The 17,474-nt window shown below is 38.7% G+C and overlaps 3 protein-coding genes across 3 annotated transcripts; 2 read left to right on the top strand and 1 right to left on the bottom strand.

Moving 5' to 3' along the window:
* The first annotated feature begins 27 nt into the window (after positions 1–27).
* LOC121980777 lies at positions 28–2,846 on the top strand. Its single transcript, XM_042532982.1, has 5 exons — positions 28–482; positions 1,711–1,865; positions 2,023–2,089; positions 2,254–2,305; positions 2,385–2,846. Exons 1-5 carry the CDS (start codon positions 62–64, stop codon positions 2,467–2,469), a joined length of 780 nt encoding a protein of 259 aa, XP_042388916.1. The 5' UTR covers positions 28–61; the 3' UTR covers positions 2,470–2,846.
* Positions 2,847–3,196: 350 nt separating this feature from the next.
* LOC121980776 (plant intracellular Ras-group-related LRR protein 5-like) lies at positions 3,197–5,103 on the top strand. The gene is made up of 2 exons (XM_042532981.1): positions 3,197–3,786; positions 4,406–5,103. The coding sequence occupies exons 1-2, from the start codon at positions 3,285–3,287 to the stop codon at positions 5,101–5,103; spliced, it is 1,200 nt and encodes a 399-aa protein (XP_042388915.1). The 5' UTR covers positions 3,197–3,284.
* Positions 5,104–10,113: 5,010 nt separating this feature from the next.
* On the bottom strand, positions 10,114–13,935 carry LOC121979712. The gene is made up of 6 exons (XM_042531697.1): positions 13,078–13,935; positions 12,580–12,897; positions 12,342–12,507; positions 11,835–12,152; positions 11,408–11,633; positions 10,114–10,855 (listed from the first exon to the last, which is right to left on the bottom strand). The coding sequence occupies exons 1-6, from the start codon at positions 13,933–13,935 to the stop codon at positions 10,114–10,116; spliced, it is 2,628 nt and encodes an 875-aa protein (XP_042387631.1).
* Positions 13,936–17,474: the final 3,539 nt, after the last annotated feature.

Raw genomic sequence — 17,474 nt, 5'->3', positions numbered from 1 at the left:
TCTTGAAAAATTATTAAACATGTTCGATTTTTGGAAGCCAGGCAACGAGTCTGAGGAGAGAATGGCGGCGGTGACAGGAACTCTACTCTCACCGTTACGGTATACGGCAAGTATACCATTTCCTTCGCGTTGCCCAGGGCAACAGCGGAAAGCCATGGCTTCGGTCCTCCGCCTCTCGCCCGCACCACCCCGCATCGTCTGCTTCCGCCGCCAGGCTGCCTCCGGGAGGCCTACTCAAGTCCGGTGCGAGGGCAGGAGCCCTTCGCCTGCGAGCCGCGAGGGGTCCAAGTCGGAAAACGTTGTTCTCAAGCTGGCCTGGTACGGCTCCGAGCTCCTCGGTATCGCCGCTTCTCTCTTCCGGCCGTCTCCGCCGACTGGCCCCGCTGAGGAGGTCTCCGCCGGCGCGATCGGATTGTTGACTGGCAGAGCGCAGGTTGCGGAAGCCATCAAGGAGGACTTCGCCCGCTCCTACTTCGTCACAGGTTTGTAAAAGAACTTCCATTCCTAGGGTTTCCAACGAAGAACGTTTGCATCTGTTGAGCTTTTGGATTTAGTCTGCTACACTTCTTAATTTCGTTTCCATTCATGAACTATAAATTTTGGATTGATGGATTTTAGGCCGCTACTCTTCTTTTCATGCTCATTCATGAACTAAAATTTTGGAATGGCATAGGGTCGAAACTAATTTAAACTTCATGGAAGTTTGTGTAATTTCATTCACCAGCATAGATTTATGGATATTTTCTACCAATCTTCTGACTCTTATGATATATTCGGTGACACAAATACCACAAGATTGCATTTTTGTGGTTAACTTTGTTGTAAATCACGTGAATTTGGTAGCTACAACACTTTTTGAGATTTTATCGATAGATATTGTGGGGAAATGATTGTATTCAATATCATGTAGGGAACAATTGTGATGGAACATAGTAATATATCTAAGGCTGTAAACGGGCATATTATCCATTAACAAGATTGATATTCACTCAATAAGAGCTTAACTTCGATAAAGTTCGTGAATAAAGCTTCCAAATATTTTACGAACCAAGTTATTTGTAAACTTATCTAAAGTTACATTATGATCTTAGTTTGTTTGGTTTTTAATTCAAACATTTCAAGAATATAATCTGAGTGTCGTGTCTTTTTTTTACCTTACAAATGTTACCCTTTTTGATTATCTATAATATCAGTAATAATGGAAGTTTTATTTATTTTGTCAATAGGTTAACTATGGGCAAACATGTTGCTAGTTGAGCTCAGCTGATGCTTCACCTTGGCTTGAGCTTAATAGCGAACAAGCTTGAATAAGCTCGATAAGATAAACAAACGAGCTTGAACATCATCAAACTCAACTTGGTTCAGCTCGTTTGTAGCTCTAAGAATATCGATGCAAATCAGCAGGAGATTAATAATATTCCTTTAACAAGTGCTATCCTTGTAGTTCATGTGGGAAAACATCCATTCATCAATCTGAGTGTTTAAATTTCTGTCACACATCACACTGGAGTTACTCTCCATCAGCATTCAATACTTCCCTTGCCCACAATTATAGGCACTTGCTTATGAGTATTATTAAAGTGCAACAATGACAATTTTTATGGGCCTTTTTAGATCATTCTAAAACGCTTGTCTATTAAGACAGGTAAGTCTTTGATCTACTTTCGACATTCACTTGTAAAGTCTATTTTGTCATTGGTTTTGATACAGGGAACTTGACACCGAATGCTTATGAAGATGACTGTGAATTTGCTGACCCAGCAGGTTCTTTCAGAGGTCTACGTCGTTTTAAAAGAAATTGTTCAAATTTCGGATCACTGCTTGAAAAATCTAACATGAAACTCACAAAATGGGAGGATTTTGAGGTAAAGTGGTTTTCATATTTGGTAGGATATGATCTCTCCCCAAGTAAATGCAAGGCTGCAAAAGTTGCATGCATCTCACTCGTCAGCTATCATCCTCATTCTGAGTTGATACATTTGTATATTTATCAAACATTACAGCCAAAGTAGTTGATCTCAGGATAAATCAATTGGACATTGGCGTTTCAGTTGCATCATGTCATTTCCTTGGAGACCAATTCTTTCCGGTATATCTGATCCCGCCTTCAAGAGTTTACTTTTTCTGTTATCCCCCCATATGATTAATTTCTTGATTATGTACATGAAATTGATGTCCTTTGTGTTACCTGAGTATTTCATTCCAACTTCTCGATACATTCATTCTTTCGTTTCATCTGTTGTTTTTGTGCAGCTACTGGCTATACAGAATACTATTTCGATGCTGAATCCGGGAGGGTTTGCAGGCAATGAAATTATTCTGCAACCACAAAGTCAATAGTTCCATTTTTCATGAACAGATGATTGAGTTTGGTTCTTATGCAGGCATGTGGAGCATTGGAATGTTCCAAAAATGGCACTTCTTAAGCAAATATTCAGACCCAGCCGCTGGGTATGGGAGACGCGCTGAAAGACTTCAATGCAAAGATTCGAAATTCCTAGAGCCATGAGAAATCTCAGCTGGTACTAATGGTTGGCAAAGGTCCGCCGCAAAGCTGTTACATGGCGTGTTCTTTCTCATCTCTAGTATATAAATGTCAAATAGAAGCTCATTAGGCTGTTTAGGGAATCAGTGAGTGATGCCACATAGTGCATGACTATGGCACTGGAATGCAGAAAAACTCAGAAAGCATGCGGTATTTCCTTCGGATAGAAAATGTGGGTTCGTACACGTAATGGCTATTTTGTCATTTGGTATTTTACAATTTACATGTAGGTTTCTCACGGACACGGAGAATTTAGAATCACTTCAAATCAAATCAAAATCGATGAACTCTTAGATGCTTACTAAATCTATTTATACTCTTGATTTCACATATCAATTCTTAATTGTGACGTCTTCGGGACTATAATACAGCAGTAGGTTCAAGTTGTCAGGCGGGATCCTCTGGATCACTTTTGCACTCTAGAGAATGTTCCCTTTATATGTATTTATTAAGGCTAACTGGATTTATTTAATTTTTTTTTTTAATTGTGACACACTTAATCTTAATCCAGTACAAAGACAATTGGTTATAATTCTAGATTTATCTTGGTGAAAAATTTCTGCGAGCCTGGATCAATCATATCCGATATTAATGGATTCGAAGATGGATTAATAATAATAATAATAATAATAATAATAATAATATAAAAGAAGAGTCCAGGTCGCTCCAACTCATCGTCATATACAAAGCAGATCCTCTTAAGGGAGTTTTGTGAAAGAGAGTTCAGAATTGAAAAGCAATGGGGAATCCAACACAATCAACCTCCGTTGGGGTGATAGAGGCTGTGGAGGAGATCATGATGGCCTACAGGTCCCTGCCACCAAGGCCGTCCATAGAGGAAGTTGAGGCAGCCATAGCTGTGATCAGGACAGCAGACAGTGAGCAGGAGCTCAGAGTCTGGGAGATTGCCAAGACGCAGAGGCCCCCTGATGTTCCGCAGAAGCTCTTCTCTTTGCTGCAGGAGGTAAAGAGGAACCTAGCCCTGTTGCAGAGCCAGCAGCATAGGAGGGAGGCCATGGCCTTGCTGGAGCTGGATAAGAGCCTTCAAGTGTTTGATGAATTGATTCAGAGAGTATCTAAGACTGTCTCAGGAGAGGAAACCGAAGAGGAGGAGGAAGAGGAGAAGTGGAAGGAGGAAGTTAACGATGGGATTGGTAGAAGTTTGAGTTTGGTCGAAAAATTGAAGGATGAGAAGAAAGAGGAGGCGAATTCTTTATCGAAGCTTGATGATGCCCACTCAGGTCAGTTTATTCTCTGCTTGAGCTTATTTTCTCTGCAATGGATGCTTTCTTTGCTTAATTCTTTCTTCAATTATGTTGAAGTAAGTTTGTTGATTGAATGATTGTTTGTGAAGAGTGCTTCTTGAGCTCATAGAGTTGTAAGCACGGGGCAATTTGAAGGTCCCAAGGCAAATTTTTCTTCAAGCCTTTCGAATTCCATTGCCATTTTGCTAAAATAAATAAGTGAAAAAGAGCAAGATTCATGCCAACCTTTAAGGTACTATCTAACAATTTAAGATCATGCATGCCTTTGTGATTAACCATTTGATTGTTGCTAGGTAAAAAATCTTAGGTAATATTATTATATTTTCTTACTTGTTGCCTTGTTAAAGATTCAACTTGGTGTTTTGGAATGCTCAAAGACGACCTAGATTTCTTAACTTGATGGATTGGCTCATTTAGAGTTTAAAGTATGATTAATCTAAGCGACCTTAATTTGTTTAGCATGATAAGATTCACTCAGCCAAACTCAAACTATTGGGATATAAATTTGTTGTTTCATTGTGTCTATTCACTCGACATAGATATTTGAATTTTTGGTATCCTCGTGCTCTCAAAATCTGTCTCATTCTCCCTATAGTTAATGGCGATACAAAGCTAAGCCTCATCCAAGTGGCAAACTTAATTGAAACTTCAGCTAAGAAAGGAGTTCGAGTCATTGATCTCCAAGGCAAGCTAATGGACCAAATCGAGTGGCTTCCAAACTCACTTGGAAAATTACAAGAAGCCACTGAATTGAAGATATCAGAGAACCGAATCATGGCTCTTCCAACGTCTATAGGAAGCTTGAAATGCTTAACAAAGCTTGACATCCACTCCAATCAACTCATAAACCTACCTGAATCATTTGGAGAACTATCCAATCTGATCGATCTCGATTTGCATGCAAACCGCCTAAAAACTCTGCCTTCTACATTTGGGAACCTTACAAATCTAGTCAACCTCAATCTGAGTTCTAACCAGTTCTATGTTCTTCCCCACACAATAGGGAACCTAACAAATTTGAGATGGTTGAACATCGAGACAAATGAACTTGAAGAGCTCCCTTACACTATTGGATCGTGTACTGCTCTCATCGAGCTCAGGTTAGATTTCAATCAGCTAAAAGCATTACCTGAAGCAATCGGGAAACTCGAGTGCTTGGAAATTCTTACACTGCACTACAATAGAGTTAAATCATTGCCTAGTACTATGTCTTCACTTTCTAAGCTTAAAGAACTCAATGTCAGCTTCAATGAGCTTGAGTCGATCCCTGAGAGCCTTTGCTTGAGTGTTTAAACCAAGCACAGGCATCCCGGGGCTCGATCGTGCTGAAGCTCTGGTTTCGACTTGACCTTGTATAGGTATACGGTCTGGGATCTTGTGGTGGCTCCACAGGTGGTGGTGAGTCTCAATTACCACGGAGCCTCTGTAGTGATAGGAGGAGGAGGGAGAGGCCTGGCAGCTGTTTGCCATCATTGACAATCACTTGTTGTTGTTACGCTACTTGTCTACGGGTTAGGCAACAACTTCAGAGAGATTGGGCTCAGTTGATCTAAGCTCTTCGTTCTCCTGATCTTGGTTCGTACGAACGGTACGGGGACATCCTTTTTCTTAACATCTAATTATGCAAGGAAAAAGACTTGGTATCCTCTCTCTAACCCTTCTAATCATACATAAATATTAATAAAGAAAAGGGAAACTAAATCTTCTATCTTACTTTAGTACTCAAAAAAAAAAAGTACTCTATACTGCAGTTAATAATAAGAAAAGCAGAATAAAGAAAGGATTTAAATACTTTCTTACTTGGAGACGGCGAGGATGATGTTGATATGTGTGTGATGCTGGAGAATGGAACACTGCTCTGATACCAACTGTAACAACCCACCCTTCTTACTACTATTCTCTAAGGGCGACCGTTACCTAATTACTACTCTACTTACTAGTGTCACTGACGCTAGTATTAGTAATACTTAGATTTATCACGGTTCAGAGGAATTCCTACAGAAAATTTCGGCAGAGTCTCCCCTGTACCGGTGACCAAATCCATAGTACATAAGATATATACGCAGCCACAGGCGGCTGGAACTCATTTTTCACAACCATGCAGTTATAAAAATAACAGTAAAACAACCAACTATCTCACTCCACAAATAATTAAAGTGACTAAGTGCATATGCGGAAATAAACTCAACTACAATCTCACAAACTTCATAATAGTGTTAAAGAAAAGAACTAAAGCATAAACTCTAATCAAATAGGTCTTGCAGGTTTGGTAGCACTCTTTGGATCTCTCCATAGTCCAGTCACCACACACCTTCATCACCACCACCACCCTGTCGCCTCCCTTTCATATCTTAGCTTTTCCTTTATCTGCAGTAGGAGGAAAGAAAACAAAACTATAAGCGAAAACGCTTAGTAAGTACTAATCTATCTCATAAAAACTCGAAGTGCATAAAAGTAATGCAATAATACTGAAACTGAAATGCTAAAGCAAAACTGCATGTACTCATGGTATACAGAAATAAAACTGAATACTAAACATGCTCACTAACTGACAGGATAATAAGGAAATTAACACTATAAGCTTAGAATTAAAGAAACTAAACTTTTATTGATTCTAAGCATAAAACTTACTTCATTTTCTTATATCCTTATACTAGAAATTAATCTTTTAATTTCTATTTTACTTTCTTCTACTTGTTCTTTTCTTTCTTTTTTTTTTTACTTTTCTTTGGGCCCAGGCTTAGTACCATCTTTGTTTTGCGCGCTCTCTAATAGTGACTGAGGTAGCGAGCCTCTAGTCCTATGAGGTAAAGACCTTGGTCTTACCAGGGCCAAGACCTTGGAATTGGTCATCTGGATTTATTTAACGACAATCTTGGAAGTTGGATACTAGCCTCTTACTTTGGTTTACTTGTTATATCTTTTTAACTAGACCTTGGTCTTTTTCTTTACTCATTCTTCTCATAATCCTTTATTAGAGTTTATTATAATCCTTTAGATATATCTAACAAGTATACGATTACAATTAACCAAGCATGCTATATAAAAATAACACAAGGGAAACAAATCTAAACTCTCTAAGCATGTTATAAAACAAAGCAAAAGAAAGCAAATCTGAACTTTCTAAACATACTGTAAATAAAGGAAAAGAAGGCACATCTGAACTTATTAATCATGCTATAAAATAGAGCAAAAGAGAGCTAACTTGGACTTTCTAAGCATGCTATTTTTTTTTGAAAATGTTAATTAAATAATCTGAAAATAAAGTTCCCATCCAAGCTAAGCATGTCTATTCCAAAAAGGCAAGGTGTACTACTTCAAAAGTCAACTTAAAAGACTATCCGAACTCTGGAAAAATCCATTTTGTTGCATCTTTGTAACATCTAAAATGTGCTATTGCTATGATTCTGTAAGAGTAGTTTTCCAACTTTCCAAAATTCATCTCATGCCTTAATTCTCTACATAGAACTGTAAAGCTAGCCAAATTAATATCAGACGCACTTCCATTAATTAGCTTGGAATCTATAGATGTAACAAGCAACAAACAACAAAGAAGTTTCCAACTACGTGCAACATTAAAGATCTAGAGAATTATTGTGGTTCAAGTTTGTAATAAGACTTTATGCATGCTTAAAAACAAAGTTCTGTAGTGGTCAACACAGGTGCAATTAGGTAGCATAAAATCTACTCTAAGATCTCAACCAAATCCAAAGTTTCATATAGAGCACAAATCATAACAGCCATCTCTGTCTCACATTTAAACAAGCAGGTTTCACGCAGAATGCCGAACACCATTCACTACAGAAAACTCGAATCCAATCTCATCCACAGCCCTAAGTTTCAACCGAAACTTCAGGAACAAGAAGAAAATTACAAGAATTAGACTTCGAAGCTATCCTACTACAGGTGAGTAGTACTTACTTAGGGTTTCTTGCACTTACAACCGGAAAGAAGGAAAGGAAGCTTCTAGGGTTCGGGTAGCTACTTTTCCCGGCGATCCCTTCGTGCTCCCAAGTTCTCCTCTGTCGAGACAACCACCCACGGATTAAAACTAGCCGGGAGGAAGCTTCGCCGGCGCCGGAAATTGAAACCCAGCCTTTTCTTCGCCGTCGCCCGAGCAGGAGTAAATTGCCGCGCCGTGCGTGGGAGGAGAGGAGATTCGGGAGAAGATGTTGGGTTTTTGGAAAAATCCAAAACCTAATTCCCTTATATATATAAGGGTTTTATTCCAAACTATACTATATCCTTAATTCTTTCTATATAGAGTTAACAAAATTCTCCTAGCTCAATTGGTCAAGCCGGTTTTGGCTTGGGTCCGTCCGACCCGAGGTCGTGGGTTCGAACCTCGCCTTCAACGATTTTTTTCAAAATCTCTTTCTTTTTGTAAACATACTAAACGACCTCAAAAAATTACGTAAAAATACTCTAAAAATTTCTAAAAATCTCTAGAATATTTTAAAAGTATTTCCAAATATTTTTATGGACATTTGGAACTTGAAATAGGGAAAATCGGGTCGTTACAACCCTTCCTTTTGATTTTCACTTGTTCTTCATTGAATTGAATTTCACTTCCCAACTTGAGACCTATCATTGTCTTCTTTTACTCCTCTCATTCACCAAAATTCAGCCTTTCAAGTACTATCAAATGACTTGCCATTTCTAGATTTCAATGATTGAATTGCATTTTTGTAGAAGCTATTTATGCTAACGTCCCATTTGTTACTTCGAATTTCAACACTTCATCTGAGCTTCTCTTCTCCTTGAAACCATTGTTGAATTTTTTTTTTTTTACTACTCCAACAGCTCTCAACTTCATCTTCACAGAATGTCACAATCTTCTTCACCGTTCTCTGAATTTTCAACTTAATACTTAGTATCCTCACCTAATGTTGCTGCTTCACTTCATGCTGCAACAACTCACTAATCTTTACAATCATTTAAGTCAAAAGATAACTTGATTTCCATCTTATTTCAGCTAATAACATCACTTAGAAGTTGCTGAAAATTCAGAATTTCAGCAAGTTACTACTACCAGAATTCTTCCAGCCGGTTGAGAGTGCTATCAAGATTTAAACAACAATTGCTGCTGGAATCTTAAGAGTTCCTAAGGTTTTCAAAGTATGATAATTCAGAGTTGCACAGTTTGTTGTTTATTTTTTTTCTGAATTCTGTTTCTGGCATTTTCCTCACTGTATTAGTTCAATTGCTGCCCCTTTCCTTCAATTTCCTCACTGAATTGTTCCGGCATTCTTTTTGTTCAGAATAAATTCTGAAGCCATCATTCCTTGTGTTTGCATATGCAATAAAAATATTGTATACCATTTGTTTCAACATCTTCTCAAATTCTAACTAAACTTCCTTCACTTAGAATCTTGCATTCTGATTTTGATACTAAAACTGATACACAAGATTTCAGCTCTGCACCTGAATTCCTACAGATTTCCACAGCTACTCAGTTTCCAGAATTCCAAGCTAATCACAATATATCTTCTCACACTCAAATGTATCAATTACCGAAACAATATAACACAGCCAACTCCCACTGTGCTTCCTCTTTCCAGCTTAATACATTTCTGATTCCAGCTCAAAAGAACTCCAATTTCAAACTAAACACCTCCCCCACACTTACTCATTTGTCCGTCCCGGCCAAATAAAATCATCACATATTATCCAAATTAACCACATCCAAAGAAATAGAACATGAGAAAAGAATAAAGATATGATGATTCATGACAAGAGAAATAGCAAAAATATGTGAGGACAATGTGATAATGGAGTAAGTTTCATAAAAATGACTCAACAATGATCTAAAGGTATAAATCAGATTTGAAGCAAGTTCTAGAGTGAAATAAGTTACAAGTGCATCACTTAAAATAGGCTCAAACCTCACTAGGTAAATAAAAGTTATCATACCATTCCATCAATAAAGAATCCATCACTAGTATCAACCTCTTGCAATCCTAGAGTTCAATCATGCCATAAAGTCTTTAAACATGATAATCAAATTTAACATTCCTTTTCAAATCCCTAAAAATGATACAAAGAAATGTCAAAAGAAGGAAGTACCATTTATTCCTAAAACAAAGACTATCAAACTCAAAGAAATGGTAACTACCATGAACATAAAACCTAAATTCCAAAACTATAACTATGCAAAAATAAAAACTACTAATGAGACTCAAAATTTATTTATGCAAGAAAATTCTAAATGAAACCGAAACTTTTCCTAAACAAATAAGAAAATTTCTAGCACCAAAAATTTATTCATTTGCAAAGAAACAAAAGATAAAGTGAAACTCCCCTCTAACTCGGGTAGATAGCATCAACATGTTCCATTTCCTCCACCACCAAGCCCTTAACTCCTTCATGAAACTTTTTAAGCCTTTGTCCATTAACTTTAAAAATCTGGCCAGTAGACATATCCTGGATCTCAACCACTCCATAAAAGAAAACATTAGTAACACAATAAGGTCCTTCCCATCTAGATCTCAACTTACCTTTAATCAATTTGAGACGAGATCGATATAAAAGTACTTTGTCACCAATTTGGAAGTCTTTCACCTCAATTTGTTTGTCATGAAATCTCTTGGTCTTTTCTTTATAAATCCGTGAGTTCTCATAAGCTTCCAATCTAATCTCTTCAAGTTCTTGAAGTTGCAATTTCCTTTCTTCTCCAACCGTTTCACTATCAAGATTGCATGCTTTAACCGCCCAATACGCCCTATGCTCAATCTCCACGGGTAAATGGCAAGCTTTTCCATACACAATCCTATATGGAGACATTCCTATAAGGGTCTTGAAAGCAGTCCTATAAGCCCATAGTGCATCTTCAAGTCTCTTACTCCAATCCTTTCTATCCGGTCTCACAGTCTTTCCAAGAATTGATTTCACCTCCCTGTTAGACACTTCTGCTTGCCCATTTGTTTGAGGATGATATGATGTAGAAACTTTATGTGTAACCCCATACTTATGTAGCAAAGCCTTCATGTATCTGTTACAAAAATGAGACCCTTGATCACTTATGATCGCCTTGGGTACTCCAAACCTGCAAAATATGTGAGACCCGACAAAGCTAACAACAACAGAAGAGTCATCAGTCCGAGTGGGAATACCCTCCACCTATTTGGAAACATAATCAACTGCCAATAAAATGTAAGCAAAACCGAAAGAGCCAGGAAATGGACCCATAAAGTCAATACCCCAAACATCAAAAATCTCACAAAATAATATGAATTGTTGAGGCATTTCATTTCTAAGTCCTATGTTCCCAGTTCGTTGACACCTATCACATGATCGATAAAAAGCATAAGCATCATGAAAAAGGGTAGACCAATACAAACTACATTCTAAAACTTTCCTAGCAGTTCTTTGTGGTCCAAAATGTCCTCCACACTCAAAAGAATGACAAAAAGTAAGTACAGACTGAAACTCAGAGTCAGGTATGCATCTCCTAATGATCTGATCATTACAAAACTTCCACAAATAAGGATCATCCCAAACATAGAATTTTGAATCACTTTTTAATTTATCTCTTTGAGCTTTCAAAAATTATTTGGGATAAACATGTGCAACTAAGAAATTCACTAGATCCGCATACCATGGAGACTCACCCTGCAGCTGTAGAAGCTGTTCATCCCTGAAATCATCATCAATAGCTGAATGGTCCAAGTCTCCTTCAATCCTGCTCAAGTGATCGGCAACCAAGTTCTCCTTCCCGCTCCTATCACGTATCTCTACGTCGAATTCTTGAAGCAGAAGCATCCATCTGATTAATCTAGGCTTTGCATCAGGCTTCTTGAGGAGATACTTCAAAGCTGCATGATCTGAAAAAATAATCACATGAGAACAAAGAAGATATGATCTGAATTTATCTAAAGCAAAAACAATAGAAAGAAGCTCTTTTTCTGTTGTTGAGTAGTTTGCTTGAGCTGAGTCCAAAGTCTTGGAAGCGTAGCAAATAGCATGTGGTGCTCCATCCACTCTCTGCGCTAGTACCGCTCCCACTGCATAATCTGAAGCGTCACACATCAACTCGAAAGGTAAGGACCAGTCTGGGGGTCTGATAATAGGTGCTGAAGTAAGAGCCTCCTTCAATCTGTCAAAAGCCTCTCTGCACCTCTGATCGAAATCAAACAAAACATCCTTCTGAAGCAGCTGAGACAATGGTAGAGCAATCTTACTGAAGTCTCTAATAAATCTCCTGTAGAAACCTGCATGTCCAAGAAAAGCTCGAACCTCCCGCACGCATGCGGGGTAAGATAAAGAAGATATAGTGCTAACTTTAGCAGAATCTACTTCAATGCCCTTCCTAGAGACTATATGACCTAAAACAATACCATACTCTACCATAAAGTGACACTTTTCAAAATTTAACACCAAATCCGTGTCGATACATCTACTCAAAACTCGAGACAAGTTTTCCAAACATGCATCAAAAGAAGAGCCATAAACAGAAAAATCATCCATGAATACTTCCATGCAATGCTCTAATAAATCACCAAAAATACTCACCATGCATCGCTGAAAAGTACCTGGAGCGTTGCACAATCCAAATGGCATCCTACGATATGCGAATGTACCAAAAGGGGAGGTGAAGGTAGTCTTCTCCTGGTCCTCTGGGTCGATGCAAATATGAAAATAACCAGTATAACCGTCAAGAAAACAATAATGGGATTTACCTGCCAGCCGCTCTAACATCTAATCAATAAAAGGAAGTGGATAATGATCCTTTCAGCTTGCTTGATTCAACTTCCTATAGTCCACACATACTCTCCAGGAATTCTTCACTCCCGTGGGCACCAGTTCATTCTCTTCATTAGCTACCACTGTCACCCCTGACTTCTTCAGAACCACATGGATGAGACTGACCCATTTACTATCAGAAATTGGATAAATAATGCCAGCCTGTAAGAGTCTAGTCACCTCCTTCTTTACCACATCCAAAATCAAAGGGTTCAGTCGTCTCTGTGGTTGTCTCACTGGCCTCACATCCTCCTCTAAGTGAATCTTATGCATACAAATGGAAGGAATGATCCCAGGAATGTCTGCCAGAGTCCATCCAATTGCCTTCCTATGCTGTCTCAGAATCTGTAGCAATCATTCCTCCTGATCCGGTTCCAAATTCTGAGCTATGATGACAGGTAGTTGCTGATTCTCTCCCAAATAGGCATACTTCAAATGCTGAGGCAATGGCTTTAATTCCTCCTGTGTCTGGTCAATAGTAGGTGATTCTAGGGGTAGTGCTGCTGAGCAATCCCCTACACATACCTCTTCCTCTCTGAGCGATCCTAGGGGTAATGCTTCTCCTAAGCAATCCCCTACGCATTCACTTAAGTTAACATCAGATTCCACATCTAAAATATCTTCCAACAATGCAACGAATTCATTCTCCATACCAAAATCAGAAACCTCTAAGTCTGAATCAATATCTGACAAGAACTCCATGCCATCCAATTCCTCCGAGATATCCATGCTAAGTATAGAATGATCCTCTCTAGGATGCTTCATAGCCTCAAAAATGCTGAAATGAACCACTGTGTCTCCTATCTCCATAGAAAGAGTTCCTGCATGTACATCTATCTTGGTTCTAGCAGTCTTCAAGAATGAGCGTCCAAGAATAAGCAGAGCCCTGTTTGCAAGCACATCACCCTCCATATCTAAGATGTAAAAATCTGCAGGAAAAATTAACTCCCTCACTTTTACCAATACATCCTCAATCACTCCTGCTAGGTGTGCTTGACTACGGTTGGCCAACTGAATCACTACACCTGTAGGCTGCAAAGGTCCAATTCTTAATGACTGAAAAACTGATTTAGGCATCACATTAATAGAAGCTCCAAGATCTAACATCGCATCCTCAAAGATACAATCTCCTATCACACAAGGCACGGTGAAAACTCCTGGATCTTCACACTTCTGAGGTACTGGCTGAAGTAATGCTGAAACATTCTTTCCCATACTTATCAATTCATTCCCCTTTAATTTCTTTTTGTGCACACAAAGATCCTTGAGGAATTTGGCATATTTTGGAATTTGCTTGATCATGGTAAGCAAAGGCACATTCACTTCAACCTTGCTGAATAATTTCACCAATTCTTGATATTCCCTAGCCTTTTCTTCCTCCATTTCTTTTCTTGGTTGTACACTTCTTTGAGGGAAAGGTAACGGAATGGAAGACTCAGCTCCTTGCTGGGTAATATTGCTGTCTAGATTCTGTGCAGAATTTTCTAGATTCTGTGCTGAATTTGGAGCTGAATTTGAAGCTGATGCTGGAGTAAATTCCAAGCCGAAATCTGCTCCATCTAATTGATCAGATTCTGAAGTTGCAGGTTGATTAAAATGTTGCTGATCAGCTCCAATACTCCCATGCTGTGCAGAATCTGGCTGCTATGAATTCGCTGGAAAATTCTGGAAATTTTGTGAACTCGAAGCTGCAAATGGCCTGAAAATATTCTGCTGTGCTCCTGCTAAAAAATTCGGATTTGGGTCTGAAATTGTTTTACCACTGCGAAGAGTTAATGCACTCACATTTCCTTTAGGATTTGGAGTCGGTTGTGAAGGCAATTGTCCAGATCCTTGATTTTGCATCTGATTAATATTACTAGCCAGTTGCCCAATCTGCCTTTCAATATTTTGCAGTGTTATATCAGTCCTTTGCTGATGTTGCTACTGTTGCATCATTTGCTATTGTTGTTGAAGCACTTGCTGCATCAAATCCTCAATTTTTTAGCTACTAAAGTTCTGCTGAGGTTGCATTGATCTTGGGCTTGTAGAAGAAGGTAGTGCAAGTTGAGATTAGTGCTGATTTGCACTACTTGGCTGCTGAAAATTCTGCAAAGGTTGTTGAACATGCTGGAAATGTGTGTGCTAATTCTGTGAATTCTGAAACTGTGGCTGACTTGCAATATTTGAATGCTGGAAATTCTGAAATGGTTGAAATTGCTAATTTTGGCTGAAATTTTGCTGAAATTGAGGCTGTTGTTGTTGCTGAAATTGCTGTGAATGACTTGCTAGATGATTCTGGTAATAATGTTGATTCTGTTGATGCTGATAATATGGCTAATGAATCTGCCCTTGTGGTTGTTGCTGATAAAATGCATTCCCATACCTCAAATTAGGGTGATCCCTCCATCCTGGATTGTAAGTTGAAGAGTTGGGATCATATTTGTGTTGCTGAATTTGAGGTCTTGAAATGACTGCAACGGATTCATCTTGATGTAGATTAGGACAATGATCCAAAGAGTGATCTTGGCTTGCACAAATTCCACACAACTTCATCATTGGTAAAGGAAAATTTGAAACATGACTCGAATTTTGCAACGCCATTTGCTTTACTAGAGAAGTCAATTCTTGCAAATTGTTCCTAATTTCTTGTTGTTCAGTTGAAACCAAATGAGTTTCATTAACCACTCTAGTACCAAGAGCTCTACTCCCAAATTGCTGTGAGTTTTCCACCATATTTGAAATTAGCTCTCTTGCTTGATTTGGAGTCTTATTCACCAAAGCTCCTCCAGCTGCTGCATCTATCATGCTCCTATCCATGGGAAGTAAACCCTCATAAAAATATTGAACAAGGAGCTGGTCACTAATTTTATGTTGTGGACAACTCGAACACAGCTTCTTGAATCTCTTCCAATAGTCATACAGAGTCTCTCCCACTACTTGTTGAATACCACAAATGCTCTTCCTGATAGTTGCAGTCCTAGAAGCTGAGAAAAATTTCTCTAAAAAGGCTTTCTTCATATCAATCCAACTTGTAATGTATCCAGCTGGAAGGCAATATAACTAGTCTTTAGCTGCTCCCGTCAAAGAGAATGGAAAAGCCCTCAACTTAATGTCTTCTTCTGAAATCCCCTGTGGCTTCATGGTTGAACAAACCACATGGAATTCATGTAGATGGCGGTTGGGATCCTCTCCTGATAAGCCTTGAAATTTGGGAAGCAGATGAATAAGTCCTTATCTGAGTTCAAAATCTCCTGCCAAATCTGGATAAGTGATGCATGAGTACTTATAAGCCACATCTGGTGCTGCAAGCTCTTTCATAGTTCGATCCCCTTCTGTTATCTGATTATCCATCTCTGAAATTCTGCTCTTATAAGTTGCTGCTGACCTAGCTTGTCTCCTTAAAGCCCAAAAGGTTCTCTCAATCTCCGAGTCAAGTTCAAGCAATGTTACAAAGGAAGACCTAGTCATGCAAGCAATTCAACAATCAAAATTCAGTAGATATTCAATGAAATCAGAAAAAATCAGCAAACTAAAGCTGAGAAAATTATTCACAATCCAAAACAAACAAACAAATCTAGCAAAGTTTAAAGTTCCCCGGCAACGGCGCCAAAATTTGGTAGCTATCAAATTCGATGTCACAAATAAACTCCCAAATTAATGTTATGATCGAAAACCCACAACTACACAAGGAAATGTTTTAGTATAAGGCCCGAGTCGAATTTTTCAAGGATTATGCTAGAAACATGCTTGTCTTGGATTAAGAACACTCTTTTTGGGTTTCCTAGATATAAAAATAGGGGTTTGGTATTAAAATGCAAAAGAGAACAGAATTGAACTTGCTGGCAATAGTTAATTTTTCAGCAATGAATTTTAAAACAAGCTAGGAATGAAACACTTAAACCACATTTGCATTAAATGGAATGCAACCAAATTTCACTTGTGAGAACCACAGATTCTAACTTATTCCTAGACAAATTTAAGAACTAATCTTTGGTTATTTGAAACTAATCTGAACTGAATGCACTTAACTACTTTAATTGACCAAATGGGAACCAAGTTGCAGAATTCAATGTAATTAACTGCATAACCAAAACATGCAAGAGCTTAACATCACATCTAACTCATCACACTACAAATTCTCTATTCTATACTCCAACTAAATTATCAATGGATAGAAGGTTAAAACATAAATGCTGATATCAAACAAAGAAAACAAAATTTGCAGCAATTATGCTGCACGAACAGAACTAGACAGCACACAAAAACAGAATTAAGCATATCAGATTCATGTAGAAAATGAAACTACAACTAAATCCAAACTATAAAATAACAAATTCAAGAACAAAATTTCAAGAACAGGATAATCTAAGCTAAGAAACAAAGTTCAGGAAAGCTAATCATCTCTACACCCAAATCTCGGACCAAACTTGTCTTCTCCTTGCCGTCACACAAGGGAACAACAGAGAACACTCCAACTGTTATCGATATGGTTCCCTCAAGCTTCAAGATGAACTCAGATTCACTGAATGAACCACAGAAATCTTCAACAAGCCTGGAACTCAGGCGTTATGCTCTGTCGCGTTCTGGGGTTCCTGATTTTGGATACGCGACGCTGGAAATAAGCTGCGAGAGATGAAGTGATGTCGGAAATGACTCAGAATCACCGGAGGGCCACCGCCGATGATTCTGTAGAGGAGGGGAAGCTCGAATCGGAAGAACACCTCCAACCCGAGAGAAAACGCGCGACTCCCAGGAACAGTAATCCACGCCCGAAATCTTCTTTCTGGCGAAGCACTATGGTCGGAATCTGATCACTGGTGGCTGAGGAACTTCACGCCGACGAATACAAGCTGGATGGAAGATCTGAACGAAGAGAGGGAGTTGCGTTCGCGCCGTCAAGAAACTGGCACGATGAACAGTAGCGCGAGCTCACTGTTCAC

The sequence above is a fragment of the Zingiber officinale genome, chromosome 5A (assembly GCF_018446385.1).
Source record: "Zingiber officinale cultivar Zhangliang chromosome 5A, Zo_v1.1, whole genome shotgun sequence".
Classification (NCBI taxonomy): Eukaryota; Viridiplantae; Streptophyta; class Magnoliopsida; order Zingiberales; family Zingiberaceae; genus Zingiber; species Zingiber officinale.
The sequence above is the reverse complement of the archived record's forward strand: the minus strand, read 5'-3'. Positions and strand labels throughout refer to the sequence as shown.

Coding starts and splice junctions, on each gene's coding strand:
- LOC121979712 (XM_042531697.1), bottom strand. CDS start 13,935: ATGGAGGAAGAAAAGGCTAGGGAATATCAAGAATTGGTGAAATTATTC. Junction 12,153..12,341: donor TGGATTGTGCAACGCTCCAG/GTACTTTTCAGC, acceptor ACTTTATGGTAG/AGTATGGTATTGTTTTAGGT. Junction 10,856..11,407: donor CTGCAGGGTGAGTCTCCATG/GTATGCGGATCT, acceptor CATATTTTGCAG/GTTTGGAGTACCCAAGGCGA.
- LOC121980776 (XM_042532981.1), top strand. CDS start 3,285: ATGGGGAATCCAACACAATCAACCTCCGTTGGGGTGATAGAGGCTGTG. Junction 3,787..4,405: donor GCTTGATGATGCCCACTCAG/GTCAGTTTATTC, acceptor TTCTCCCTATAG/TTAATGGCGATACAAAGCTA.
- LOC121980777 (XM_042532982.1), top strand. CDS start 62: ATGGCGGCGGTGACAGGAACTCTACTCTCACCGTTACGGTATACGGCA. Junction 1,866..2,022: donor CAAAATGGGAGGATTTTGAG/GTAAAGTGGTTT, acceptor AGTTGATCTCAG/GATAAATCAATTGGACATTG. Junction 2,090..2,253: donor TTGGAGACCAATTCTTTCCG/GTATATCTGATC, acceptor GTTTTTGTGCAG/CTACTGGCTATACAGAATAC.